This window comes from Macrotis lagotis, chromosome 1 (genome assembly GCF_037893015.1).
Source record: "Macrotis lagotis isolate mMagLag1 chromosome 1, bilby.v1.9.chrom.fasta, whole genome shotgun sequence".
Classification (NCBI taxonomy): Eukaryota; Metazoa; Chordata; class Mammalia; order Peramelemorphia; family Peramelidae; genus Macrotis; species Macrotis lagotis.
Genome location: NC_133658.1, coordinates 154,958,700 through 154,973,503, shown reverse-complemented (window position 1 = coordinate 154,973,503; position 14,804 = coordinate 154,958,700). Strand labels below are relative to the sequence as shown.

At 44.4% G+C, this 14,804-nt stretch overlaps 1 protein-coding gene across 3 annotated transcripts in view; it reads right to left on the bottom strand.

The window, feature by feature from the left end:
• KIF13B (kinesin family member 13B) overlaps positions 1–14,804 on the bottom strand; it is a 257,145-nt gene continuing 242,341 nt past the window's right edge. The window contains exons 38-41 of one of the 3 annotated variants that reach the window (XM_074209185.1): positions 13,244–13,306; positions 10,368–10,589; positions 9,584–10,049; positions 1–7,251 (exon numbers count right to left, since the gene is read on the bottom strand). In XM_074209185.1, the coding sequence (XP_074065286.1) occupies positions 6,962–7,251; positions 9,584–10,049; positions 10,368–10,589; positions 13,244–13,306 (1,041 nt within the window). In that variant the 3' untranslated portion in view covers positions 1–6,961. Of the gene's footprint in view, positions 7,252–9,583; positions 10,590–13,243; positions 13,307–14,804 lie in introns of all 3 variants that reach the window. The other 2 variants (XM_074209184.1, XM_074209186.1) reach the window with 2 other exon arrangements.

Below are 14,804 nucleotides of genomic sequence, written 5' to 3'. Positions count from 1 at the left end.
AATAGAATTAAGAGAACAATTTATATAATACTGCAGAAAAAAACAAGTTTCAAAGACTTTAGAATGGTGACCAACATACTTATAAATCAGGAATCCAAATGAATGAAAGTGAAATGGGCACTCTCCCAAGAAACATGACCTTAAAATGCATTAAAGACACATACATTTCTGAATAAGCATAGTTATTATGGTTATTTGTTTTGTTGGACTATGTAGATATACCTTGAAGGAGTTACCTGCTTTTTGTTTGTTTGGTTTTGGTTTTTTGTTCATTGGTGTAGTCAGAGGTATAGATTAACTAAAAATATTTATTCGAAAAATATAAATCTAAAACAACTAAAAAGATTGTCTAACCACATATTTTAAAATACATCCAGAATTCTACCAAGAATCAAATCAAATTCACCAAACTATATTTTGCAAACTCTGTTCTTTCTTTTCCTGCAAATGGAAGATTTGTCCTTTCTTTCTTCAGTGTCTGGGGTGGCAAACTCAGAAATTGTATTTTCCAATATTCTTTTGGTGAATTTTGACTCCCTATATTAGAAGGGTTCTTCAGTACAAACATCATTTTTCTTGGCAGAGAAAACTGATGTCCTCTTTAATTAAATTCCTCTACCTTCATTCAATGGACGTTTATATTCCACTGCCCCGAACTGACAGGCTAGGAGAGGAATTGAAAACAAAACTGTGAAAAGAGGTAGGGGCATCATAATCAAAAGTCTGACTTCTCAGATATGGCCAAGGAATAATTTTGATTTTATTTAGATGTTGTTTGGTCACATGATATATATGATACAATATTACAATAGTTTAGTTTATTATACAGTATAAATCATTAAAAATTTTTACAATTCATTACATAGTCTTTGGATTTTTAACTCTTAGTGATGCATACAAAATCAACATAAGGCCAAATCTAAAGAGCCCTTCTCTATATACAACAAATCCATCACATTTACAAAAATCCACAATGATGCACAAGCCTCTCCTAATAGTCAATTACAATTAGTGTAACAAAAAAGAAAGGTATCATGGACCAGTGTAAAAACAGATAATCTTGATTCCAATCAAATCAGTGTCTTCAAGATAAAAAACAGGGAGCTCCTCTGATCCAACCCTACCCTTGCCTAAATTTAACTGTTAATATTGGGACTTGTAGAAAGTAGCCCATTTTCTTTTGATTTGTGCAGAGTAAACCCATTGAATAGCATCTTAAACTTATCCTGGCTTGACAGTACCCCAAGAGGGAAGGTGCTGCCAGGCCTGGCTACTGCTCAGATGGAGGGGACCATGGTAAATTTCAAGTGGGGGGCCATTCCACTCTCAACTCAAACTCTGTGGGGTCTGATCTAAAAACTTTAGGGGCTTATCTGTAGGTAGAATATTAGGGTCCAGGAAGGGAGAAGGCACTAAGCTTGTTCAGTCACAATAATAAATATAATCAGGGATGAGGGAACCAAAAGAATGTATGAGAGTATAAGGGGAAGAGAATGTGAGGCCCATTCACACAGTAGGAAGAAAACCAAAGAGAGTCAGTGTGACGTTACCTGGACAAAGAGGACATTGGTCACTATATCTAGTTCTGCAAAGGCAGCAGAACAATGACCCCCCCCCCCCAGGCCTTTGGTCCCCTAGGCCCTTGGTCCTCTCTGCTCCTCCCTCTTCACCTCTTCACCACAGAGTCACACCTTGTCCTCCTGCACCTACCGTTACTGCCAGCTTTAAAACTTTCTTTGTGGAACCTACAGTTATAGACATTCATTTTCCATTTCTTTCTCTGAGAAGTCCCACATTGTCTCTACTGCCCCATCCTTGCCTGCTAAAAAGAAATTCAATTGAAAAGAACTGCAAAAAAACCCAAGGAAAGGCCTTGAAGATTTTCAGCTTTATACTTCCTTGAAATGATGTACAGAAAATGTGTGTGTTTGTGTGTGTGTGTGTGTGTGTGTGTGTGTGTGTGTGTGTGTGTGTGTTGGGGTATACAGGTACACAGCATAGACCAAAACAAGGATGGACATGACCACACACACACAACTCAGCTCTACAAACCTTCTTCCCAACAGATGGGGCCCCAGGACATTCCCAGGTGCTCTTTTTTCCCCATCCTCCCAATAAAACTTCCAGGCACAATTAGTTATCTGATAGAATTTATGGTATTTCTGAACCAAGGTAACAAAAATGTCGATTAAACAAGTTTTTAAAAAACAATTTTTCAAAACCTGATGAAATGGATTGAGGTTGGGTCCCATTGCAAGAGCTGCTTGCCCAAGGAAGAGGACTGATATTTGGGGTTCATTTTAAATTTCTCTCACTTAATGTAGTAGATAGACACTCTCCCTGGAATAAGGCACTGCTATTGCAAGAGGTCTGGGGTCAAAGCAGTGAAGAAAGTCAAGGCACCATCCCAAGACACTGCTGATCCTCAGGGATCCCATCACCCTTGGGAGGAGCTTCGACAGGAAAGCCATCCATACAAGGGCTAAATACAAGTGGGGTCATTTCTGAGAAGCAGGGGCTGTCCAGAATGGGCCAGTGTCAATTTGGACCATCTGTCCTAGGAGGACTCAGACTCACAGATTCCAACTGACCTGGAGGATGGGGAACAGTGCTGTAACCTTCACCAGGGTGATAGGTCAATCGGGAACAGGCAGAATTTCCTCCACAAATGTGTCCTGAGGCTGTATAAAGCAGCTCAGCCACATAAGATGCTTTACCCTAAACTGTGTAATTGTCATAGGAGATTCTGGTCAAGGACAGACACCTCCAGCTTCCACTGAGACTGAAAGCATCGGCTGCAGAAATTAGATGAAGATGTCTTTTCTGGGATAAAGCGCATGTAGACCTCCCCAAGAAGCGAAAGCTAAAGCAGATGCTCACTGGGCTCCAATTTCCTGGTGAGCCTCCATGGACAGGAATATAGGTGGGGTGCTCAAGGCCAGAGGGAAAATAGTTTTCTAAGTAAGGGGGCGGGGAAACAAGATTCTAAAGGGGGGGGATCAAGGGGGGGGCAGGGCAGAAGCCTGGCATTGCTCCCTAAGGGTGAAGGGCAAGGAGGCATCCCTGATGACCAGACCAAGGGGAAGGAGGTCAGGGCCCACCTGCTGCTGCCTGGCATGCCTCCGGTCAAGCCGCTCATGTCAATAATTCCATTGCAAGTCTGTTTGGTTTTAATTGAATGAGGTGGCAACAAAGAGGTTCCAGCTCTTTGAAACCACTCTTCCCAAATGAGTCCTCTGGGGGTTCTTCTGCTGCTTCCTGATGGGACAGGAGACAACATGGAAAAAAACACTAAGGCATTTGCTGCCCCAACCTTTGGTCTCCATGGGGTCTCATCTCCCAATTTTGATATGTGACTTAGAATCAAACAAGGCAGGATGGGGGGAAAAGGTGATCTCTAGAGGACTTAGGCTCCCCTTACCTTTTTGCTGGGACTTAAAAGTGTCATCAGTTTTATCAATGAGAATAAAGGAGATTCCTGACCCAAAAAGAGATTTTGAAAATGATTTCAGTGGTAGGAAGGTTAAGTGGAAACTCGAGAGATGCGCCAGTGCCACACCCAGCAGGTGTCCCCAAACTACAGCCAATGACAGGACGGTAGAACGATGAACTACAAACCAACAGGCCCACCCAGGGCCCACCTGTCCTAGGAGATGTTGAAAGCCCAAGTTCATATGCCAGTGGGGGAAGGGAGACTAGTGGGCCCACCAGAGCAGGAAGAAATTCAGTTCCTCCCAAGAGAGTGACAGAAGATAGAGCCACCAAGTCTCCCAGACCACAGGCTTCCACATGCTGAGGAAGAGGAAAACCAAAGCCTAGGTGGTGGGTGAGAGTGAAGGACCCTTCCCCACCACCATTCTCACCAGAATGCAAGCCCCTCTAAGGAATTACGGACAGAAGGTGTCTTGATTCAGATTCCAGACCTGAGCGCCCCTCCACTCCCCTGCTCCTTCTGGGTCTCCTTGGGCTCCAAGGTCTCTAAGGCCCCCTTTCAGGTTTTTCACCCCAGGACGCCCCCTGACCTTGTGCCCTGATGCCAAAGGAAAGCTCAGAGCCATCTGGCAGTCGGGTGTGTTCTTGCCAGATCAAAGCTGGTACAGGAGCTCTCTGTGGACAAGAAATGTTCAGAGGAAAAGAAGAGCAGAGTACCCCCTTGTCTACCACAGGGAGCACTGGGGTCTCCACATGAGGGACCCAACAAGCCAGAAAGCCGATCTTGAGATCTGGACCATCTGGGCCCCAAGTTTTGTAATGAATGCTCACGCCCTCTCTGCCCAACTGTACCTAACGTAGCCAAGGTCTGGGAAGTGGGAAAGAAAAAAGGCAAATCCTTTGGAAAACAGCTGATTATTAAAGAAGTTTAATTTAAGGCAGGGCTGCAAGCAATTACTGGGATTTTAATTAATGGAAGTTAATTAATCCTGGGCTTCACAGGGCATCACCTCACTACTTAATGGGCATCTGGCTCTGGGTACCAAGGATCATTTCCCCCCTCTCTTCTGAATATGAAGCCCCAGGAGGGGGCAGCTCCCCTCGGCTCCCATGCCAAACATGCTTTCCTTTTGTTCCTATGAAGCATTCTCCACAAAGATGATCATAGAATCAGTTGCTGGAGGAAGCCTTCAGGATCCCAGGTCCAACCTCATTATTTTACAAATGATGAACCAGAGACAAAGGGACTTGGGCACAGAATCTGAACAGGAAAGCAGCCACAGAGATCAGCCAGCACAACCCTCTCATTTCACACCCACAAAAAGGGAGTGAAGGCAGCCAGGAGAAGCTTAAGGATCAGAGGAGGTCTGACCCTGATCCACTGAATGATGCCTCTGCAATCCTCGAGGAAGACCCCAACAGCCCCAGGGGGCAGACACCTTTTCCCATTGCTATTCTAAGAGTCCCAGACATTTCCTGATGAGATGCTCACCAGGGGCTTACCAATATGACAATGTACAAATTAAATTAGACAAATTTTCATGATCGCTTATTCTGTTTAAAGCTTTTGGGGAAGGGCAGAGAAGTTGCTACTTTAGAAGCAACTATTTATTAATTCAACTTACCAAACCTTTATTAAGTAGGAACTTAACCCCCAAACTGCTGCTGGGCTCTGGGGGAACCCTACAAGGAGAACTGCTTGCCAAGGCCCTTGGGGGGCTCACCCTCTCACTGTCTAACCTGCCCTGACAAGCTCCACCAGACAAGCCCCTGGGTCCCTCTCTCTACAACCTCCTTCCCTCCCGCTTCCTCTGAGGCTGCTCTGCTCCAACCCCTGAGCTGAGGGACTGGAGATTCATGGCAATCTGGGATGGTTTGAGGGCAAGTTGGACCCAGAATCAGAAGAAAGCTGGCTGAAGGGTCTCGCAGCAGGCAGGAGAGGCTACGGAGGGGAAAGACTCGACCTCTGAGGTCCAGTCTTCTAGAGCCTGCAGGAGAAGCCCCAGACCTGTTCTCAGGATGTTTTATTGCCTATGTTCATGACTGAAAGAAATGCTAACTTTAGTTAAGTTAGTAAAAGTAAAATCTTTTCACCTTTCAAGACCACAGACCACCACCCCCCCCCCCAGCTGAAATTTAGCACCAGATCAGGATCCCTTCTAAAGATAAACATAGGGGAACTAATGGGAAACAACATCTCCCTCTCCACACACACACACACACACACACACACACACACACACACACACGACCAGAAAAGCACAAGTTGACCCTGGGAGTCACCAGGGGAAGTCACTGGGAGCTTCTTAGAGTCAGTCACCTGGCTTCAGGACTATCCCAGAAACAAACAAACAAAAACAACATCAAAAAACAGTAGTAGAAAACCTGCCCCCTTCCCGCCCCCCAGTGACTAAAACAACACCATCATCAACAACATTCAGTGTATAGAATTTTGTGAAATTGTTTTTGCTTCCACTTCATTTGTATAAGGCCACTTATGTGTCTGAAAATGAAAGAAGGAAGGACAGTCAAACGTGCCCCTTGCCAGGTGTAGCTGGCCCCTTCTGGACATGGCTGGGGGCCTCCCGAGAGGCCCCAAGAAGGCACCCGGTCTATGGAAGGCAGTGAAAGATTGTAGCTCGCACATTACTGAGGATTAAAAAAACAATAAATACAAATAAATACTATCCAAATACTCTGTTAAGGGCATCAAGGGGAAACAAAACAGTCTTCCAGGTTTAAGGCAAGGACGGTCTTTCCAAACTATTTACCCTGTAAAGAAAGTGGAGGACATTGTGGCGGGGGAGGGGGGGTCTGGGGGACTGAGGAGTGGCCCTGAAATTTGAGGAGAATCCAAGAAAACCAAGAACTCCCCCCACCCAAAGGCACTGCTCTGGGGTGGGGAAGAAAGAATGGTCCAGAAAGGACTCAGTGACCATGGGGCAACCAATTTGGGAGCTTCAAGGGCCTAGGTCAGTGTGACAGTCACACTTTGGGGCAGGGCAAGGAGGTCTCCATTTTCATTGTACTTAAAAAAGAAGAAGTTAATGGAATCATCAGAAAATGAGAAGAAAAGAATCACCCAAAGGCCCAGCAGGACAGGCTCAAGATGAGCCTGGGGCTACCGTCTGAGTCAACGACAGGGCAGAGGAGGGGCAGAGCTGGTGCCATGCAATGCCGCTATTCAGGAGAGGTTTCCCTATCCTGGCCTTTAGCGGGATTCAGGAAAACTGGCTCCTGAAGCCCAGTAAACACCTGGGGAAGTCAGATATAATCCTTTGCAGGAAGGATAGAAGAGTAGAATCAATTCGTGTTTTGTGCACCGCTCCATCTGTGCTCTGGGCCACACCATCGATTTATAGGCAGGAGGTGAACCAAGGCAGCTCTGTCACTGGGAAGGGCTGTTATTACTGCAGAGCAGTAATCAAAGGGGTCAGGAGGTGTGGAGGGAAAAGCATTTCCACAGTCACAGTGAAGGTCCTAGAAAGGCAGGGGCAGGTGTGTGGTGATGGAGCTGGCCAAACCCTGCTTAACTGGCCCAGGATTTCCGGTTTTCGGTGGTCTTCTGGCTCCTTTCAGGTCGTGGCGTGGAAGCCCCTTCCGCCTTGGCCAGGGCTGTTAGGGAAGCCAAGTTAGAGGCTGAGCCCGACAAGTTCCCACTCTTGCGATGCTCACCAGCTGCCCCTTGAAGCCTAAGGCCAGCGCTGCGCCTCCGCACGGGCCCCGTGGCTTTCTTGATGCGGCCTGGCTTCACCAGGAGACCGTAGCCAGGGTTGCATTTGAAATACTGCTTTCCTCCAATGGAGCCATCATTCTTACCTTGGATAAGAGTTAAAAACAAAAAAAGAGGACTGAGCAGTGGTGGCTGTGTCCAGGACAGTTGCCGGTCTCCTCTCCCCTACCCCAACTCTGCTGTGTCTGGCGGTCCTCCCACCCACACAAGTCTTCCCCTCCTTTGGGGCCAACCCTATCCAGTGCTAATCATGGCAAGTCCCCCAGCACCCTTCTCAGCCCCTGCCATGGAAAGGCCAAGAGATGGGCAGGCAGCCAGAGCAGCTAAATGTCTAATGACCAGGAAAACCAGACAGGTGAGTACAGGGAGCCAGGGGCTGAGAGTCCTGATGGCATGGCTTCCCCATGTGAAGCGTGCCATCACCTCTCAGAACATCATGGAATACTGATCTAACTGTGGGGACCGGATCATCCTGTCAAATTATTTCTATTATAAGGAAAAGCTGGAAGGAAAACTATATACAGGAGAAAAACAATTTTACTAAAAGAACACATTTTTCACTTGCAGTTAAGTATTTCTCCTGATACTTGTTGAATTTTAAAAAATTAATTCAAATTTACTGAGTGCTTTTAAGGTGATTATTGTGATCTTCCACATTCAGAACATGTTAAATACAATCACTGGAAGGCAAAGAGTCAGACTCAGTGCTCTCCTGAGCTCCCTTCTAGCCTAGGAGCCTGTGATCAATGACAAATCTTAAGGCAGGTCTTTTATGTGCCAATATGAAGTGATAATAATAATAATTATTATAAATGATAAGGAAGAAGCAATCAATTTCCCTACAGAGTGACCACCTGTTCATCCAAAACCTAAAATTTTCTGGAATGAAAAAAAAAATCACAAGAAGGGAAACAAAATCATTGATCTAGAAAACAACAAGTATAAGATTTGGAGGGAACCTTGGAGACTATCTAGCTATCTTTTCACCTCCTGGCTTCAAATATCTTTTCAATTCCCGAGTGTCAATTCCCAGTCTCATGCTGTGACTCCAGGTCTGCATTTCTAAAACCCTGCATTAACTTTTATACTTAACACAACTAACATCCTCCAACCAAGAAAGACTCGCACCTCTGAAGTCAGCTTTGTCTCTTCCCTTTCTCTCAATCTGGTCTCATTCAATCATCAAGTCTTCTTGATCTAACCCATGGCTCACAACCACCTTAGTTGAGTCCCTGTCAGTACTTCTCACCCTGAGGTTATCCTCTTTCCAATTCAATAATCTTCCTAATGCACTTATGAATATGACAGTGTCATTTCTTTATTTTTTTATTTTATTTTTTTAGGTTTTTTTGCAAGGCAAATGGGGTTAAGTGGCTTGCCCAAGGCCACACAGCTAGGTAATTATTAAGTGTCTGAGACCGGATTTGAAACCAGGTACTCCTGACTCCAAGGCCGGTGCTTTATCCACTATGCCACCTAGCCACCCCTATCATTTCTTTATTAAAGATGCTTCAATGGCTCTTCAGCCTCTACTGGATACTCTAGCTTTTGAGGTCCTATAAGAGTTGATGCAACACCACCGTTCCACCTTCCCTCCTAATTTTCCTAAAAGAGGCACAATGGATAGAGTACTGATCTTGATTTGGAAGGAGGGGAGTTCGAATCCAGCCTCAGTCACTTGAAACTAAGTGTGTGACCTTGGGCAAGTCACTCAACCCTGATTGCCCCACATCCTGGGTCATCTCTAGTCATCCTGATCCATATCTATCCACTGGACCCAGATGGTTCTAAAGGAGAAAGTGAGGCTGGTGACTTAACATAACACCCCCTCACTCAAACTCAATTCATGTGCTTGCCATAACCTCCCTGATTTCATGGTCTTCTTCGAAAATGAAGGACAAATATTATCCATGGACTGAACTCCCTTTTCCCCAGCTCTCATCATACCTTGTCTCACCTCTCTCTTCATTATATTCCCATGCCTCTCCCTTGGTCTCTTCAGATGAATCCCTTCCTTTACCTTCAGAGAGGCTCCAGCTCCTCTAACAAATCTTCCACTACTCTACCTCAGACTAAAAGTTCTCTCTCTCTTCTTCATCAAAACACTTCTGTCTCTGCCTGGGACTTTGGTCTCCTGTGCACTCTTCACACTATTCCCACCCTAGAATGAAATTATTTGGGAATCTTTTCTCCACCATAAAATTACCAGATTCTTGACAAAAGACATTGCAAGAGCTTAGCACAGTGCAACGCAATAGTAAATATTTGGCCAATAAGGTCCAACTCTTCATTTTGCAGATGTAGAACCAAAGTTGGGGCTGTATAGTGATCTGGCCAAGATAAATGGCAGAGGCAGGCTTCAGTCCTAGGCCTCCTACATCCAGGCCTGGGACCCAAGGCAAGGAAGGGCTCACTTACCTGAAGGGAGATCCAATTCCACTCCAATCCAGGTGCCCTCTTGAAAGTCTGTTGGTCCAATGTATCTGACAATGCCTGTTTTATTAGTGCCCACGGTGACATATTCTCCCTCTTTTAGCCATTCTGGGACTTCATCAGTGTCTTCGGAGTCAGATGCTGCCTCCAGATTTTCCTTGGCTACTCCTCCTGGGTTGTGGTGACTCCCCAAGGTCAGCTGGTCTTCATTTGTACTGGAGGGACAGCTGGAGTCTCCCAGCATTTGTGTGAATGATTTTAGCTCTGAAGTTCTCACCTTCTGGATTTTAAATGGAGAGACCATAGCAGGAGACTGAGATAGTAAGTCAGGGGGCAGCTGTGGTTTGGTGACTTCCATGCTGGAGACTGGCTTTGTGTGGTCCTTGGGTCTGGCAAGTTGTTTGGTGACTGTCACAGTCTCTATTGCTGTGAGCTGAGTAGATGTTTCCTTCTGTTGGGTGGAAGTGGAAGGAAAACTCTTTGTGTCAATGGCAATGGTATCTTCCAGGCTATTATTCTTACTGCCAGGAGAAGCTGAATCCCTGGGTTTTAAGGCAGCACTGCTACTATCTTGGCTTTTCTCCATTTGCTGGATCTGTGTTTCTGTTGGGTTGGTCAAATTCTCTTTCTGGTTCACATGAGGACTCTCTGAGTATAAAACAACTGGTGGTAATGGAACACCACCTTCAAGTGTCACCTGGCAGAGGGGATTAGAGGGAGTGCTTGGGGTCTGCCAACCAGCATGGGCACTGGAGTCCATGCCACTTACCAAGGCATCAGACAGAGTTGCTGTTGAGACACTATGGGAGAAGTAACCACTAGAGGCCTCACTCAGAGGGCTGGGAGGACCCTCTGGGGTATCCTGTGTCTGGATATTTGAAGAATGGAATTGTTGGGAAGGCATTTTGTTGACTTTATCAGAATTCTTCCCGATGGCAGGAGATGGTAGAGTAGTTTCGGTCAGATCTTTCCGCACATCTTCTTGAGTAACCTGAAGTGGAAAGCAGAATAATTTAATATTCATGCACTCTTAGGTCCAGTCAAAGCAGCCTTCATGGTGTTCCCTGTACACAAACTATAGTTTCTGGAATTTTACAAGATCTATTCTCTGTGCCTGAAATGTGTCCTCCCTCACCTTGGGTTTTCAGAATCCCCATGTTCAGCTCAAACATGTATGATCTTTTATAAAATATATGCAAAATAAATATGAAAGGAGACAGTAGCAACTGGGGAGATCAGGCAAGGTCTGGGTGGGATTGACCATCCCACCCTAAACAGTCACTCAATAGCCAACGGACTATAGGACTTGTTCTAATGACTTCCCTCCTTTGACAACAACACAGGCCTACTTCACAGGGAGACTCAGAGGATTATTAAAAAGGCTGAGAAGCACTTTTCTCCGGCATAATTTAAATGATGATCTCATCAGAGGACTGGAAGATGTTTCAGAACAGCTTTTACCAGCACAAGAATAATGACCCCTGTACCCACTGGCTCTGACTTAACATCCCTAACTGGAAGGAGCTGGGGCGGCCTCAGGACCCACGCCACTTCTTGACCATGAGGTGTCCAGGTCACCCTCTCTCTCTCCTAGAACACGTTCTGTGGCTTCTGAGACTATGGTAGAAACTCATTTTACATCCCTGCTCAGGGGTCCCTGGGCTGCAATGAACAGAGGCACAAAGGGTGAGGAGGGACTTGCAGGAGCTGCGCCAACAATACATAGAACAAACAGAACCAGGCTCGCTGTTTGGCCTTTGATAGTTGGATCTCTCTGTCTGTGAGTCTGCCCGGCAGTGGACAAAGAACACATATTTCATTTGGAACATTGACAGCCACAGCTTGTCCAAATTCCAATATATCAGTGGTGTGGGGAAGGTATTCTTTGGTTAATAAGCCTTTTTAAGGAGCTGGCAGATTATCAGTCTGCTCGCCCATTAACAATGATGGGGGAGGAGAGGAAGCTGAGAGGATTGGAGGAAGAAGGACTACTTCAGCAAAAGAAATATGTTTTCCAATATTTACTGAAAGATTATTTATATTACAGGAATGGTCATTTTCCATTTGAAATGCAGGATTTATTTGAACTGGGAAACAGTCTGTGATCTATAAGTCTCTTACAGTTACTTGGCTTAACTTGGCAGTCTGATAAATCATGCATTTCTACATGAGCTGTCATTTATATCCCTGTTTCCAAAGGCACTTCTTTTCCTTCATCATACACTTCCAGGATGCAAAATTAACTGCACCTCTTGAGATTAACAGCCCCTTTTGGTGATGGATTTCTGAGCTGCAAAGTTTACAAAATTCAACAGATCAATAACCTTCACCAACACATCTACTCATCTACTCTAAAAGATTAAGGTCTTCCAAACAGGTTTTTTTTTTTTGGCATATTTTATTTATTATTTTCTATTCTGCTCCCTAAGATCACTGACCCTGTAGGGAGGATTGAAGGCTCCAATTCAAGGTATGAGAAAGACTAGAGTATTAGTAAGAAATCTGGTCCTGAAGCAGGCAGCCATAATGCCACTTTATCTGGTTCTTGGCAAATCCTGGAATAGCAGGGCTAGGAAGTCACTAACAAATCACTTAATTCTCTTTTTCCAGATGAAGAAATAGTTCCCCAGTTGGTCAAAGTGTCCTGACCAAAGTCACCCAACTGGTGCAGGGCAGTATTTCTGCAATGCAATCCTACTCCCAGACACTCTGCTACTGTAGCTGCAAAGGTCAAGGAGCAGCATTCCATTCTGAGATTCAAGTGTATCCAGTGTTCAAAGCACTTTTGTATATATGACCTCATGAAATCCTCACAATAGGCCTGTCAGGTATGTTAAGGCAGCATTACAGTTCTATTTTACGTAAGGGGAAACAATCCACATAAATTTAGTGAATGTTGGATTCAAATTCTCACAGTGGTGGGTTCGGCCCAAAGACCTGTGTCTTCTGCCTCATCATCCACCCCTCTTTCCACATCAATAGCAATTCATATCAGAGTGTCCTTCAGAGCTGAGAGTTGTTAGCAGAGGCTTGAATTGTCTTTTCAATCATTGGACTTTTTTGGTTTTGTTTTAATAAATAAAATTTTCCTATGTAGATAACTTTAGCTAAGAGAATGAAAGCACAGTGGGAGAAAATAGATTTGCTATTCATAAGACTAGAAGTGCTGTTGATCTGTGGGAGATCATAAGAGACTATTTTCTCCCAGCTTAGCATTAGTCTTTTCACACTGATATCATGAATCAGAATGAAATGTAAAACTGAGAATTAAGCTAAACACTTGGAATAAGGAGATTGTTCTGTTTATAGAAAGCTTCAATGCCTAGCAGAGGGCTATTAAAGTAGCAGACTGTATTAGCAGTCAAGCACCTAAAAGTTAAACAATCATATGATTAGCAAGTTGAAAATAGAAAGTATAACAGGGAACATGGGGAGGAGGGGGCCAGCCTGGAGAGGGGGGGAAAGTGACCTATATTACAGTTAATTATCGAAAAGTGAAGTTTTACAAAACCAATGCAAGTATGGATCAAATCATCACTCCATCTGTGCATTCTGCATGCGGGGGCAGCCTTGATGAACAGCAAGGGGAAGGGGGCCCACCGCTGGCTCCAAGAATAGCACCACTGCCAACAGGGGCACAAATACCTGTTTTGTCTTGGTCCTGCTGACATCCATGCTGACAGGTTGTACCATAATTCTGGGAATGGGCTGAAATGACAAGGAAAGAGGAAAGAAAAGTCGGTCTATTGACAATAAAAGATTAAATTTAGCAGGATAAGGATAATCCAAGAGAAAAATCAAGTACCACACCCCAGGTGAATTTTTAGGGTTTTTAATGATGCCTTCTAGCAAGTCGCTCTCAATAAATATTCAGAGAATCTGCAGTGCCAGGTGAATCTATATAAGGTGTAGCAGGCAACACCCAATGGATATAAAGACCCTGTCCTCAAGGACCTAACAATCTAACTGGGAAGATAAAAATGCTACTAAGAATATGAAGGAATATATATATATATATATGTATATATATATATATATATATATATATATATATATATATTTCTCAAGATTCAAAGAGTGTTGGTACAAACAAGGGCTCCAAAAGAGTTTGGAAGGAGAGATCCCTGGGCCCCATGGCACATCAGGGGAGATTTGAGCTGTACACTGAATTAAAAAGAGGAAAGGACCAGGGAGGAGAACCCAGGAGGCCAAGGGATGCCTGGACTTCAATGACATAGAGGTAGGAATATGCTGGGGAATTCTGATGAAAGATGAGCTTGCCTGGAGCCAGGAGATTATGTTGGGGAATAAGGTACAACAGGATTGCCTTAAAGCCAGGGGAATGGGTGATGATTTGATGGTGAGGGGATTGCAAGGCCAGAGAGGTTTCTTAACTGATTAAAAGTAGAGAGAATGTGTTAGGAAAATGAGTCTGTTGAAGAAATTTATAACAAGGATTTGGGGGCAGGAGAAAGAATGAAGGCAGGAAGATTTCTCCAACTGTGACTCTACTAGGTAGTAAGACCTAAATCAGGGGTGAGACTAGAGCGAAAGGGAGGGAGGGATGGAAGAACTGGGGAGTAAACTGGATAATATGGTACAAAGGAAAGGGTCATGTTAAAGATCTTAATGAGGTCACTACTGCACATATAAAATGAGGGGGTGAACTGGATGACCCCCAGGCTCCCTTTGGTTTCAGATCTATTACATTAAGAATAGGATGAGGAGTCTCCGCTGTTCCAACATCTTCAGCTGCCTACAAAATATCTACAAACAGATTCTGCAAGAATCTAAAAGCCCACATATCTCAAGTTCTGTAAGGACCTTCCCAGCTCGATGCCAACACCTTCCCTTTGTAGCTTCAACTTCTCCCTATCACGGTCATCTTACAAAAGTGAACCACCTTCTGTTCTTCTATATGCCCTTCATATTGTTCTACTGAATGCCTATTGCTTTGATAGTAGAAGCAAAAACCAAAAGACCCAATCACTTTCCCAGCCGAGAGGTACACTGCATCTGTTTTGTACAATTGGCAATCTTTCTTTAGCAACAATCTTTAAGAAAATAAATGGGACATAAAACACTCAAAATAAAATCTTTGTCCTGCTACCTGATTCTCATAAACAAGTCTTAGTCCTTCTGTTTTCATTATCACCCTGACAAGCCTTTTGCTCTCTCATTGTACAAACCATTTTCTATGGGGATC